At 43.7% G+C, this 15,744-nt stretch overlaps 1 protein-coding gene across 1 annotated transcript in view; it reads left to right on the plus strand.

The window, feature by feature from the left end:
* Window positions 1-15,744, plus strand: part of Ube3d (ubiquitin protein ligase E3D) — a 139,011-nt gene that overhangs the window by 68,943 nt on the left and 54,324 nt on the right. Inside the window, exon 9 of the mRNA XM_050118928.1 lies at window positions 9,872-10,010. Coding sequence (XP_049974885.1) covers window positions 9,872-10,010 — 139 coding nt within the window. The remainder of the gene's footprint in view (window positions 1-9,871; window positions 10,011-15,744) is intronic.

Raw genomic sequence — 15,744 nt, forward strand, 5'->3', positions numbered from 1 at the left:
TATCACAGAATTATTTTTTTAAAGGTACAGTTCAGTGGGTTTTGGTATATTCTGGAAGCTGTAAAACCACCACTGTCTGATCTTTCAGTGAAGTCCTGGCCCATGGCTTTGTCCTCTGTCACTGGAAGCCTCTGATCTCCTTTGTCTCTATGCACTTACCCACTCTGATCTCCTTTGTCTCTATGCACTTACCCACTCTGAACCCTTCACGCTGACGCAGTCATGCAGTAGACGGTGCACAGTTTGCCAGTGACTTAAGATATGTTGTCAACCTGTTGCAGTGTATTTTAGTCTACACTCAAACTGTAGACATATTAATAAATCAATTGGAGCCATTTAAACACTGATTATAATAGTGAATTATTTCCTTTTTGTGAAGTTGAATAAATTATATGGTGGGTGCCTTTTCAAAGAAAGGAACATTTTTTTTTGAAGATCTGTTGTCTGCAATCTCCCCCAGAGTAATTCAGGACATAATGGCGGCATGTAGGGATGTTGGTGAAACCAAGTTAGTTCTGAGAGAATAATGGTGTAATGTACATTATATTGGTGAGTTGTCAAAAGGGTCCCCTGTCCCAGACTCCAACACGTTTATTTCCGATATCCTCCAGTATTCCCTGTCTGGGACAGGCTGGTCCGACTCTGTAACAAGGAAAGGGGAAAACAGCAAGCAACTAAGGGTTTTAAAAACATTGTCAAGCCAGGCATTGGTGGTGCATGCCTTCAGTCCCAGCATTTGGGATCGATACAGTTTCTGTGTGATTATTTCAGGTCTAAGCTAGCCGGGCGGCCGGGAACAAACATAGAGTGAGTTCTAGGAAAGCCAGGGACACACAGAGAAACCCTGTCTCGAAAAACCAAAAAAAAAAAAAAAAAAAGAATGAACAATAATCGTCAGGTAAACTTCCATTTAAAGTGGCTGTGCTTATCCCAGACTAAAAATGTCTACTGTGGGAGAGACAAGGTGGAACTCGTCCATGTAAAGGATGGAGAAAAGTCTGCCTAGGACTCTCGGACTGCCTAGAGTCAGTCTCTGCTGGGTGCTAGTAAGTACCCACATTGATGATGTTTTTTAGCTACTGCTGTTTGTTCTTTCACTTGGAAGTCTTATTGGCAAGGACACCCTGATCCGTCGGGGCACTCTCAGTCAGGAACTCTGCCGTTCCCCTGTTGACTTCTGCTGGGCTTTTTTCAGTCCCTGGTTTGATGATGTTGCCTTTTGTTGAGCTGCTCCACTCCTTCCCTTTGGATGTTTTAAGCACCCAATTTAAAGTTGTTTTGCTGTCTCTCTGCTTCTAACAACTTATTCTTATACTTTTGGCTTCCTATGTAAGTAATAAATGGGCTCATTCAGAACCAAAAGTACAGCTTTTGTAGATTATTTTCTAGACTGTTTAGAACAGAGGGTTTGAAGTTGGTTGTTGGAAATGCTACTAAACCCTGCCTGCCACATAATGAGTCAATCATGGGGGGAAAATGAATTTTACAAAAGGAAAGTTTGTAACGATAGGAGGGCCCGTGTCCAATTCACCTGTCCAAAGGTAGGGCCTGGGGATCTTTATGGGACAGGCACTGAGAAAGGTGACTGGAGATTAGGAGAGCTCCATCGGTTTGCACAAGCACAAATGAGCTTTCCTGTGGTGGTTGGTGCCTGGCAGAGATGCCCTTGATGCCTGTAACTCACTGGTTTTTAGAATCCACTAAAAACCAGACATTAAGAGCAGATGGAGTGGGTTAGTCTACAGGGCTTGCTCCGTGTTTTTCTCAGTTTCATGTGCATGAGCTGGCTAGACTTGCCTCTTACTTTTGTGTGTTTGAAAATTTGTATGACACAAAGGGTTTTTGTTTTTCTCTAAGGGAGCAGCTGGCCTCTTTAAATGGGCTTCCAATTCTATGTTCTCAGTGATATTACTCCAATTAGGAAATTTCGGAGAGGCTTGTTCATAGACTAGATTCTCTTTAAAGTAGCTCAGTTGGCAGAGTACTTACATATTATACACAAAACCCTAGGTTCAATCCGCAAGACCTCACATCTGTAAACCCAGCACTTAAGAACTACAGTGATTTTGAGACCAGCACGGGTTACATTGTAAGACCCACTTCTGAGTCTCCAAATAAAACCTATTAATAAGCCAAAGGAATATATTTGGAGTGCTCTAGATTTTGTTGTTGTTTTGTGTGTTTTTGGTTGTTTGGCTTTAAGTATATTCTTGTTTTCCCAACAACTGGTATCTTGCAACAGTGTGATTATTTTTAACAAGCAAAATCTCAATTTCTGGGCAAAAATTAAAAAGTTAATTTTGAGATGGATTTATTGGTATGTTTTTTACATTTATCTACTTTATTTGTATGAATGTTTTACCTTTATGTATGTATGTGCGCCATGTGCATGCATTGCCCATAAAGGTCAGAAGAGGGCACTGGATTCCCTAGAGTTATGAGTGGTTATGACTCATCTAAGCATGGGGGTGGTAGGAATTGAACCCAGGTCCTTTGCAAGGGCAAACTAGTGCTCTTAGCTGCTGAGCCATCTCTCCTCCCCATTAATACATTATTTAAAGCAGAACTGTCTCCCTGGAACTTTTTTTTTAAGACGGGGTTTCTCCTAGCTTAGGCTGTATAGCTGAGGAAGACCTTGATATTCTTATCCCCATCCCTCCACCCCAGAGTGTCGAGAGGGCAGGTGTAATGCTGGGTTTGGGCTGTGCTGAGGATCTTGCCAGGCTTTCCTGCATCTTGGGAAGCTCTCTTAGTCCTCTCCTGAACTTTTTGATATGTGGGAGGTTTCCCTTCACAAGGCCATAGGTCTTCCTGGCAGATTGAAAAGGAGAACTTTCAAGAATCATGTACCCACATTCTGGTTTTCAACAGTCTTTTAGTTTAGATAATTAGTATGATTTTTTAATCAAGTTTTTCTCCAAATTTTCCATAAAAAAATTCATGTGGATATTGTTTATTACTTAATAAATTATATTTAAAATGTTTTAGGTACATATATTTATTGTCTGTTTTTATGAGTTGGTTCTCTATCTTTGTCTTTCTGTTTCTCCCTCTCCTCCTCTCTATCATTGCTTCATGTAGCCCTGGCTGGCTTTGGACTCTGTATAGCCAAGGATGACTTTCAACTTTCATTTCTTCCTTCTCTACCTTCCAAGTGCTCGAGTTTCAGACCTGGGGTGGAGTCCGGGACTGTGGATATGCGTGGACTAGTACGATTTAGTGAGGGTAGTGGTGTCAGCATGACTAATCAGAATCATAGCAGCAGTCCATTGACTTATTTTGCTGTGTTGTGTCCTCGAAAGAAGTTCTAAAGTTTGTTTGTTTGGACAACTTATATATCAAACAGGTTTATGTTCGTGATTCTATGGCCCAGTTGTGGTCCCATGCCTGGTTTCTTACATTGTGGGATTAAGTCAGGGACTTACCATGATTATAGTTTATCAGGTGAGTTTCTGGCATCTACAGGCATGAAAAACATTTTGTTTAGATATCTCTTATACACTGTTGTCTTTGGTTCTAGCATTAAAGGGGCCATCTCATCTACAAAAGTGCTAGAGATAAGAGATCGATGTTAACATCTTTCGTCTTATTATCTCTTTGTCTCATACCATATGTTGAACATTTTACACCACACTTCTATGTCTTCTCTGTCAGCCCAGTTTACATTGCACTGAACAGCTTCCGTGCTTCCACCTTCTATTTTTCTGGGTTATTTTCTTGATATCGATTGGCTTGTTTGTTCTCAATACCACCATTTCTGTTGGAAGGGAAAGCATGACATTTTCTCCCCTCCTTGTTGTCTCAGAATAGTTATGACTCTGGGGATTTTCCTGATGCAAAGGTTTAGAAAAGTGGACCGTGTGTCCTCAGCTTGCATTTTAGTCTCTCAGACCCAGGTCACCCAACTGACAGTTCTGGTCTCTTAGGAAAGCTTTTCCTTCCCAGTGCTTAAAAGTCACAGAAATAACTTTCGACTGGTGTTTGGTTCCTTGTTCCCTTTGAAGTGTCTTTCCTGTTGATTCTGAGGAGAAAGACTGATTCCCATCTAATAGTTACGATGCTCTGCAGGAAATGCCAGAAGTAAGCCAGGTTCTGCCTTGTGTTTCACAAGAGGCTTTGATCTTCTTCATGAGCAGATATTAGTGCCAGAGTTTGAGTCACGGGTAGATAGCCACAAGTGACACCTCAGCTTCGTCAACATGTGTCTGAAAATCTGTGTAATGTAACTGGTGATTGCTTTAACGTACACTGGATGTTAAGCATGGCCCGACGTCTTCCCCTCTTTTGTGCATCTGTCCTGTCTCCTCTTCTCTCTGCCACCCCCACACTGCTTCCTTAATTGAAAAAAGGCTGTGAAAATATTATCTAGAGATTTAGAGGAAAGATAGCCAGAACTCTTACTCTCCTAAACAACCGCTTTTATTTTTCATGTAATGCTTTGTCTGTGCACTAATGCGATTAAAATGATATTTGGAATGATTAAAATTAAAGGCATTTGGTAAATTTTAGCATTGACAGGTAACGTGCTGTAGGACTAGTTGTTGGGTCAGGTGGAGTATGAAAAACCAGATCCAGCTTAAGTCTGGCTTCTTGGTCTAATTGTATTTATAAGTTTATTCACATTGCTTACAGTGAGGGGTTAAGGATACCTGAAGGTTAGTGTGTGTTGATCTTTGGGGTTACAGTCTTTTGGGGTGGAAGCAACCGCATCATATATAGTATAGTTGCTATGGTAGAGCACAGAATATGGGGTTTGGCTGGAAAGGGTCGTGCTTGTGTGTCTTTCCATCACTTCCCGACTCGGATCAGGACAGTAGGCTTTCCCTTCATGGGTTCAGTAAGGAAAGCTGCTAACTCACAGGATGTCTGAAGAGCCGGGTTAAAACCATGCAAATGTTTATAATCACATAGAGCCATGGGTAACTGCTTTTCCATGGAACTCTTGCCACTATCAGTATAGGAGTGTAAATCACAACGCTGTATCATATTATATGAGGTATTGCTGCAACATAGTACACGAAGTATTGCTGTACCATAGTACATGAGGTATTGTTGTAAGATAGTACATGAGGTATTGCTGTAACATATTACATGAGGCATTGTTGTAACCTAGTACATAAAGTATTGCTGTAGCATAGTACATGAGGTATTGTTCTCACACATTATTACGTGAATCAAGAACTAACAGGGTTTTCTGAAGTACCCTTACTGTAGTGTGCTTAGTCAGAATGACTTGCTGGTGAATGATAAGGCAGTGCTAAAGTTTTTCATTTTTGTTTGAATGTCCTTTTCAATGGTTCCCACCACAGCCGTTTAGAATGTTGGAACCTTTACTCAACATTGAAACATGCCTTTGTCTATACCAGAATTGATAGCGGCATCATGAAAATAGCTGATTTCTGGGCAGATATGAAGGAGAACAAAATGACAGTTATTTCCCTCTAAGGAAAATAGCCATTGGCGTGCCGTACTGTTTCCTTTTTTACCTGAGCTAGAGATATGTTCATCCAATATGAATATTTGCCTGTGTGTGTCCTATTACCTTTTTAATTCAAATTTTGGAATACTTTATTAATAAAGTAATATCTTGAGAAAGATAAAAATAACTTCTTATAAAAGAGTGAAAATATACTGAGCGCCATACATTATAAGCTAAAACGTTGGTGTCCGGAGGGATGGGCATCAGCACATCCAGTTGCCAAGGGTCTGCATCTTTCTACATGGAGAGGATGACAATCACCAGACCATCCTCAGATGCCCATGTAGAGTGATGGGGACGTCATTTGCTTTGAATTCAAGCCAAGCCGACTACTCTGGTCCCACCAATTTCACTCACCATGTGGTGCTGGTGACAATCATATAAGCTTTCTGACTGTTGGAATGAACAGTGTCTGCCAGTCAGGGCCCCTCTAGGAAATGAGACAACAGATACAGTCAATATGCCTGGCTTGTTGTCTGGATGTGTTGTTAGGCACAGGATAAATGATGGAAGAAACCTAAGGTCTGCACTTATAAAATTTAAGCACACATTGTAGAGAACGTCTTACAACCATAATAAATCCAGACAACTCTTAAAATATTCATTTGTATATTTATTTTCTGCTCGACTTGCAAAAATATTACTGCCACAAAGGGAATGGAAAATGACAAGAAAGTGGTCTTGCATTGAATGTGCTCTCCCACAGTACAGCAGGCTCCAGCAATGCTCATTTCAGTCAAGAAACTTTTTTATTCTTTTTTTTCACTTTTGTATTGATTTTTATTGAGCTCTACATTTTTCTTTGCTCCCCTCCCTGCCTTTCCCTTCCCCCCTTCAACCCTCCCCCAAGGTCCCCATGCTCCCAATTTACTCAGGAGATCTTGTCTTTTTCTACTTTCAACTTCCCATGTAGATTAGATCTAGGTAAGCCTCTCTTAGTGTCTGCATTGTTGTCTAAGTTCTCTGGAATTGTGGTTTGTAGGCTGGTTTCCTTTGCTTCATGTTTAAAAACCACATATGAGTGAGTACATGTGATAATTGTCTTTCTGTGTCTGGGTTACCTCACTCAAAATGATGTTTTCTAGCTCCATCCATTTTCCTGCAAAATTCAAGGTGTCGTTATTTTTTTCTGCTGTGTAGTACTCCATTGTGTAAGTGTACCACATTTTCCTTATCCATTCTTTGATTGAGGGGCATTTATGTTGTTTCCAGGTTCTGGCTATGGCAAACAAGCTGCTATGAACATAGTTGAGCACATGTCTTTGTGGCACTGTTGAGCATCCTTTGGATATATACCCAAAAGTGATATTACTGGGTCTTGAGGAAGGCTGTTTCCTTATTTTCTGAGAAATTGTCACACTGACATCCAAAGGAGCTGTACCAGCTTGCATTGCCACCAGCTATGCAGAAGTGTTCCCTTTTCCCCACAACCTCTCCAACATAAGCTGTCATCAGTGTTTTTTATCTTGGCCATTCTTACAGGTGTGAGATGGAATCTCAGAATTGTTTTGATTTGTATAAGAAACCCTTCTTAAAGGCCTATGGCTAGCCTGGGTTAGGTGTCAGAGCTCACTGAAGAGCTCCAAGTGATATTCACATGCTTAGGAAGTGTCATGTGGCTTTTAATAAGATGTGGGTTTGAAACAAATATTTTTGCTATACATTTAAACATTTCAAAATGTAAATAGCTTCCATGAGTCCAGTTGTGAGTGGTAGGTTTGAAAGTATAAATTCTGAGCACTTAAATTGTTTTTAAATGTACAGTTGTGAGTGGGGGGGGGCATTTCTTTTTTTAAAAAAATTTATTTATTATGTATACAATATTCTATTTGTGTGTATGCCTGAAGGCCAGAAGAGGGCACTGGACCTCATTACAGATGGTTGTGAGCCACCATGTGGTTGCTGGGAATTGAACTCAGGACCTTTGGAAGCGCAGGCAGTGCTCTTAACCTCTGAGCCATCTCTCCAGCCCCGGGCATTTCAGTTATGCCTTAAAAGGTGATGATATTGCGAGTGGGAACGGGGATGTAGCACAGTGGTCAAGTGCTTACTCAGTGTGCACAGACCATATGTTTGATTCCCCAGAACTGAAAAACAAAACTAAGGGTGTATGTCAAAGAAGCAGCTTTGAGGCAACTTCCTAATCTTTATCTCCAAATAAGACTGCAGAGTAAGAGGACTCCATTCATGTTTAAGCCTAGTCCTTGAGGGGGGGAGATGGTGACATATTCCAAATAAGAACACCGCTAAGGCGGTGGTAAGTGCTGTGACAGATAGAAGTGTGCCATTAGGCAATGAGAAACAGGGTCTCTCCGAGGAAATGACATTGTGCGCATCCTTTAGGAGGAGTTCAAGCCCACTGGAAGAATATCTACTGTCTGGACCTAGAAGGTTCCTCCACTGGCCAGAGTATATAGTTTAGTGCTGTACAGGACAGGAAGGGTGGCTTGAGGAAGGCAGAAAGAGAGGGGTGGAGAGTGAGCCTGGAGCCGCAGGACTATACCTAAGTTTCACTTTTTGAAAAGGTAGCATCATTATTTCTATTTCAGAGAAATATTGAGTATGCAAAATAATAAGCAAAAGCAGAAAGAATAGCAGAGCCAGTCAATATAGACTAACAATCTCCGGAGCACAGAGAATTCATTCAAACACATCCTTGCTGAAGCTGGGTCTTATATAGGAGAATGAGTGCAGTCTATTCTCATCCACCCAGTTAGCAGAGTTAGCTCTGCCACCCACAGCAAAAATGGATGAGCAGAATAAAGGCTCGGTGATAGAGTTAAATCCTCATCGCGACTCACCGCCACAATGTTGACGTTGGTCATGCCTCAGCCACCAGTGCTCCCCAAGCTGCTCCCAGTTACCGCTGGTGTGTATAAAGTGAGACTTACAGAGGTTAAGCTTCAGAAAAAATGCCAAAGGAATACATCTGTTTACAAAGTAAATGTCTACACAGTATATGTTTTATATGTGATTTTCTTTAAGACTGAGAATGGTGGCAAAGCGCTCTAGCAGGCATCACACCCGGAATCCTCAAGCAAACAAAAGCAAAAGCGACTGCTCCTGTATTGTTTTCTCATCATTGTCTCCTGGATTTTTATCACTAAATGGGAAGCTGCAAGTCGGGGCTCCGGAGGCAGCCTTACCGCTCTCTCCACGGCTGGCTGCCTCATCTCATACAGCGCCTCTTGCCTTATCTAGTGTCAGCGCTCGGCTTCCTGCTCTCGCACATGAAAGAGTTCTCAGATGGGCCCCGCAGATTGCACAGAGCCTCACAGAGCCTCTTCAAAAGCCCCTGTGAAGGATAAAGGGCAGCATCCTGCCCGTCCAACCTCTTCAAACAGCCCCTTTGCTTTTATTTGCATGACAGTTGGCCCGTTGCAAGACTTTTGAACAAAAGGATCCTAACCCTTTAAAAGTTTGAAAATCACCGACCCAGATGTTTCCTAAGTCCTCCACACTAAGAATGTTTCCACATCTATAAAATGGAGGTGGCAGCTCTTGTGCAGGTGGCTGAAGGGTCATCACAGCATTCTGTGTGTGGGGAAAGCATGTGGAACATGGGAAGCATTTAATATGTTAGCTGTTACTGCCCCCCACCCCGTAGCACAAATAATAAAAACCCAGAGATAGATTGGAGTTCAACCTGAAGATCAGAAAAGCAAAGCAACCAACCACTAGAGAGCTCTTCCCTCTGTGAAATCTTCAGACTGGAAGAGAGCAAGTTCCTGTCTCATCCTGTCTTACATTCCTCTCTAGTGCTGGGATTGAAGGCATGCACCACCACCGCCTGGCCTCTATGGCTAACTAGTGTGGCTGCTGGGATTAAAGGTGTGTGCCACCACTGGCTGGCCTGTATGGTTGACTGGTGTGGCTGTTTTGCTTTCTGGTCTTCAGGGAAGCTTTATTTATTCAAATAGATGAAATACCATGACCCCTCTCTTCCCAGCAGGCTTCACTCCAATGGGCCTACATGTCATATGACTATTATACTTTGATTACTGAAAAACAAGTAATCTGTCTCTTTTATGCCAGGAACAGCATAAAAATGTCTTGGACATTTACCTTGTAAATATAAAAAGTTTATTCTGTGTGGGTTTTTTTTTTGTTTGTGTGTGTTTATGCATGCATGCATGGCACAGCACACGCTGGAGGTCACAGGATAACCTGCAGGAGTCACTTCTTTCTTTTCACCATGTGGGGATCTTTCTCAAGTTCTCAGGCTTGGCACTTGCCTTGTGAATTTTTGATATGTTTTTAATTCTACCTTTATATATTCTCCACACACATATTCACACACACACACACACAAATGAGTTTTCCTCTATGTCATAATTTGTAGAGTAATTCTGACCATGCATTTATGGAAGTTAACATATCTGTGTGTTTCAGGCTTGCCAGCGCATGGGAAAGTGACATCAGCGTCCACCCTTTAACCCTGCCCTCTGCAACCTGCTTGGAACTGCTGTTGATACTGTCGAGGAGCAACGCTTCACTGCCTCTGTCCCTTCGCCAAATGAATTCCTTTAAGGTAAGGAACAGCTCTGTAACTAAGATGCTTTTCAGGGATCCCGTCATTCACAGGAAGCAAACCATGAGGAAACACAGTTTCATATGACGATACTAAGGAGCTTGATGCAAGCACCGCAGTGTTCTCTTCAGTACATGAACACGTAGTCTTGGAACTCGAGGATTATCTAGCAATGGCAGAACCCATAGCTCTCTAACTCCAGGTCCTAACCCCTGAAGGCTTCCCTAACAGACCTGAGCTTGGCAAACAACATGGTACAGGCAGGTATTGCCCTTCCCCATTTCCCTCTCCTTGCTAAAAGCCATTACATTACATTCTTGCAGCTAGCCCCAAGGTCTATTCCCTTATTTGACCACCGACTCATTCCTGAGACAAAACACTGAGATCCAACAATCAAAATTTGTTACAGCACCAGCTATCCTGGAACTAGCTCTTGTAGACCAGGCTGACCTCGAACTCACAGAGATCTGCCTGATCCTGCCTCCAGAGTGCTGGGATTAAAGGCGTGCACCCCACTGCCTGGCTTTAAAATTCATTGTTTGACTAGTATGTCCAATCAGGATCTATCAACTCAAATACAGACTCCCCCTTTTCTCCCTAAAAGCCCACTCCTGCAGAAAAGCCCCTGCTTGCCCCTGCTGCTACTGCTTTCTGCCTTTGCAGCTCTACTCCCCACCCCTTCTGCCCCTCTGGGAGATAAATCTCCTTTGTGCTGGAAATTTGGTGTCTAGTGTGTCCTGTTTCAACTCCTAGGGGGCCAAAGTCCCTACAGCCTCCATCTTCTCTTTCTCAAGAGAAATGGCTGAAAGATCTGGCCAAGGGGCCTGTGAATGCCACTTCCTTTCTCACAGTTTTGATTGAGAGCAAAAAACGTCAAGTCATTTTTAGTGGCTTTGTTATGATAAGCTTGAAGTTAGATGCTGACTAAGTGTTCAGTAAAGATGAAGAACGCTTCCCAGCACCGTTCTCTCTCCTCAGCCCTCCCTTAGTCCTTTCCCCCTCCATGGGTACTAATTTGTATAGTTCTCTGCTGCTCATGTAGACTGAACAACAGGAGTACTCCTTCCCTAGCAGCCAGCAAACTGTCACATGAGTGGCAAATGAGAATTAAGTAACAGCTTGTGTTGTGACCTAAAGCTACTGAGTGCATCTCTCTGGCCTTTGACAATAGAAAAAATGCTCTCTTGAGGCTGTAGATGCTGGTGGAAGGGGCACACGGTGCCGAGGAGTGCAGGTGGAGTTGGCAGTTCCTGTGAAGGGAGGGTTGTTGGTGTACTCTAGGACAGTGTCAAGATCGACAGATGTTAACCAGCTTTAGTCCCAGACTCTCAGAGGGACTTTAAAGCACACCCTCTCCTGCAGGAGGGAAACTGAGCCAGAGGGCTGCAGACTGAAGACCAGTCTGAAGCTGGCCTTCCCCATTGCCCATCTTGACTGAGTGCTGGCTGTAGGGCTGTGAGGGGCGTGAGTGTAGGTAGAGGTGGGCTGTCTCTACCAAGTTGTTCACACACACTCTCTCGCTTTGCAATAATAGTCTTTATTTGAAGTGATTTGAAATTCTGTAATCAGTCCGTGTAATGAGTGATACAAACGTTTATACAAACACAACCTTTTATGGAGAGAAGTATAAGAAACTTAGCCATTATTTCATGGGGAGCAGCATTTATATTTTATTTTCTTCTATCTCTCTCATGTACCATTTGGGGTGATGGTCTCCACTTGTGAATTTTTGTGGCATATTGGGGGTGGGGAATAGAACAGTCTTGTGTGTGATGTAAAGAGAGAATAACGTAGTCTTCAAGAGCTTAGAGGTATTGGAGTTATATAAACAGAGGAGGAGGCATTTGAGAGAAGAAACAGATACTTTCTCTACTTTCACCCTTTGAGGTTGGCGTCTCAGCATCATGTAAACATAGACACACGGAAGGGCATCCAGCCACCAGAGGCATCCCGAATGAGAAAAGTCCCCAGCACTGTCAGGTCATCAGCGGCCGAGTCCCTCCCATGGCCACCCCACCCCTGGTTACTCTCCCTTGCTGAGTGCTTGTCACAGAACATGGCACACTTGGCAGAATCTTACAAACAAAATCTCCTGAAGTCTCATCCCTGCCCTTACCCCAAGAAAGATGATGATGCATCAGAGGAAACAGGGAAGGCTCTTCTGGCAGTGTTGGAGAGAAGTATTCTCCATTTCATCTTTGTAACACCTACTTAGTCATTTCTGATAATTGAGAGAAGAGCCACCAATTCTGCCTGCATTTGAGGTTGGTTTTAATTGGAAATTCGCTCTCCCACACATCCTGAGTGCTGTTTTAGTAAGAGCTGTAAAGTAAAATGACCCTGGTTATGATACCCATCCTCGTCTTTTCCATCCCCTTACTTCCCCGCCGAGGTACTGACTGAGCTGAGGTGAATTCTCTCTGTGTGTCAGAATTCTAGCTTCCCCTCTCTCTGTGACAGCACTTTGGTCTCCCCAGTGTGGTTATCTGCAAACAGAATGCAGATTTCACTGAGAATCCCTGCACTTGGTTACTGTGGAGGCCCCCAGAGAGCATGGGCATAACCACTCCCTACTTAGAAGTCTCCCGTGGCTTCCTGCTGATTAAAAAGAACATGAGCTGATTCCACAGGCTGGTTCTGGCCACATCATCAGCGTACTTGTTGTTATTAGGAACGTACTCTGTGCCAGGTCTTCTAGCATGAACTAGTATGGCTAGTTCTCTCTGTCTTTCTCCGGTTTCAGCTCCAGGAGCTCGGGTCTTCTCCCACGAGAGCTTAACCTGATCCTCTCCCTGAGTTCCCTTCTCATCACCATTATTTTTTAACCCCGCCACCCTGTGAAGTGATTGCACTCGTTTTTCCTCTACTGAAATGTATGTGAGTGAGAGCAGGGGGCGTTATAGTTTGAATCTAAAACAGCCTTAGAGGCTCTTATTCTGTAACATTGGGTCTCTACTTGTGATGCTGTTTTGGAGCCTTTTAGGAGAAGATACTTTAGCAAAAGTGGGCTACTGGGGGCAGGCCTTCGAAGGCTATGCCTGCCCCTGGTTGTAGCCTGCATTCTTCACTTCCTATAGGCTGAGGTGTGAACAGCTTGCTATACCACACACACACACACACACACACACACACACACACACACACCCGCTGGCATGAGCCCAGCCATGCCTTCTCTACTGTGATGAACTGAGCCTTCTTACCAGGAGCCCAGGTAAATCTTCCCTTGTGATTGTCATTTCTATCGGGTATTCTGTCATAGGGATGAGGAAAGAAATAATATAAGGGGAATGTGTGTTTTGTTCAGTTTTGTATCAACAAAACATAGAGCCTGGATGTATACAGCAGTTAAAAAACATGGGATGGTTGGATGCACAGGTATCCTGCAATCAGCATGGGTATGGGATATCCTAGAAATCCAGAAGGCTGGGCTAGAGGGAAGCAGAGCACAGTAGTCTATGTACAGCATTCTCTTCTTTGCTTGCTCTGAGCTGGACTCGGTGCTCGGTTCGTGAGATTTGTCGACCAGGCTGAGTACTGATGGACATCTGCATTGAATCTGCAGCATAAAGCTTTGTACAATATGAAGGGTTCTATCTCAGTCTGTAAAAGGCGCTGTTTAGGCGTTAGGGGTCAGTTGTAGTGGGGCAACAACTTTAATCCCAAGCACTCAGGAGGTGAGGCAGGCTGATCTCTGTGAGTTTGAGGGCTACGTAGTAAGACATAGTGGAGAGAGGGGAGAGAGGGAGGGAGGGAGGGAGGGAGAGAGAGAGAGAGAGAGAGAGAGAGAGAGAGAGAGAGAGAGAGAGCACTGTTTATAGGATTGGGCTCATATGGACAGTGGGACCACATCAAGGGAAAGGTGCATAATAGCCAACTTTGGGTACCAGAATCTGAGACAGATGGCTTTCAGAGGACTCCTGTGGAGCAGGTAAATGCCCACCTGCTGCTGCCATCATTGCTGCTAGTGATTCCACCCTGCATGGTCAGAGGTCAGGGATGAGGCAGCCTGTGCCATGGCCATGCGGATGGGCAGTGCTGACTCCTAGCCTGAAGTTCCACATGTGCTTCAGGGTGACCTGACTAGCTGAAACCTGAGACTTCCAGAAGAACTTTAAGAGGAACCATGCTGGGCAAGAATGGATGGTTTCCATACATGAAGTTTTTGTCCAGAATCCTAGCCTGTGACAGCTGGTAGAACTGGCTATTCCAATGGTCTTAATTCTAGCAGACAGGTAGACACGCCCAGGAAAGGCAGGTGATAGTAAGACTACAATGGACGTGTTTGTGCTGCTTTTCAGTTCCAGAGGCTAGGGAGAGGAATTCTCACGTGTGAGTGTGTGTGTGTGTGTGTGTGTGTGTGTGTGTGTGTGTGTGTGTGTGTGCTGATGTGAACACGTGCAATGTTTATGCAGATGCGCATGGAGGTCAATCTCAGATATTATTTCTTAGGAGCCATTCAACTTGCTTTTGCCTTTTTTTTTTTTTAACTTTAAAAAACTAAAGTTTTTTCTTTATGTTTACGTGTGAGAGAGAGTGTGTAACAGGTGGTGCCCACGGAGGCCACTCTGGCCTCAGAGCCCCGGTAGCTGGAGTAAACAGTGGTTGTGATTTGACTTATGTGGGAGCTAGGAACTGAATTAAAGTCTCTGGCAGAGAAGCACGTGCTCTTAATTGCTGACCCATCCCTGAATACCCACACACGAACCAACAAAACAAACAAAAACATAAACGCTTGCTTGTTAAGATAGGGTTCTTCTCTGGGCAGCGGTGGCACATGTCATTAATCCCAATGTTCTGGAGGTAGAGGCAAGTGGATCTCTGTAAGTTCGAGGCCAGCCTGGTCTACAAAGCGAGTTCCAGAACTGTTACAAAGAGAAACCCTGTCTTAAAAACAAAACAAAACAAAGAAAGAAAGGAAGAAAGAAAGAAAGAAAAAGAAAGAAAGAAAGAAAGAAAAGAAATAGGGTCTCATTGGCCTGGAGCTAACAAATAGGCTGCCTGGCTTCTCCTGCCCACTCCTCCCCAGCTCCGAGAGCACAAGCACACACCACCATGCCCAGCTTTTCCATGTGGGTTCTGGGGATCAGTCTCAGATCCTCATGATTATGTGGCAATCCCTTTACCAGCTGAGCTGTATCCCCAACCAAGAGGGGTTTCCTGTCCTTGCATTCCGTCGGGAAACAGGTTCTACAGGATATTATTAGGTCTTACAAAAACAACTTGACATCAGTCATTTAAGACTAATGTATCTAGCTAGGTACTGTTTCAAATGGCTGGCATTCATTAGCTTATTTCAGTTTCAAATCAGCACTGTTTGGAGGACGCGTTATTATTCCCGCTCCAGAAGACAGAAGCTGAGCCCCAGAGAGGGACTTGATCAGCCGGCGGAAGTAATGATGGAGGCACATGAAGTGGCGAGCCTTGCTCTGCAGCACCACACTCTTAACCACTAGATAACATTGCCTCCGGAAGGTTGTAGTTACACACATATGTTTTTAAACAAAAAGGCTGTGTAGGACCTTTGATGTGCTGCGGTGCGGCCTGGCTAGTTGAGGATTTTAAGAACTACTATCTCCCAAAGGCACTTGGCATCAGGGAGTCTTTTTTCTAGAGGCATTTGTGTGCCATCTTTAAAGATCTAGATGGCTGTGGCAGAGTGGCCTCTGCATGATATTACAGGCTTGTGCTCATTGATACAGTTGCCATTACTGATTGTCATGAAGATGCCATTTAT

This window comes from Alexandromys fortis, unplaced genomic scaffold, assembly GCF_014885135.2.
Source record: "Alexandromys fortis isolate MF-2015 unplaced genomic scaffold, M_Fortis_MF-2015_v1.1 scaffold_164, whole genome shotgun sequence".
In the NCBI taxonomy this organism is placed as follows: Eukaryota; Metazoa; Chordata; class Mammalia; order Rodentia; family Cricetidae; genus Alexandromys; species Alexandromys fortis.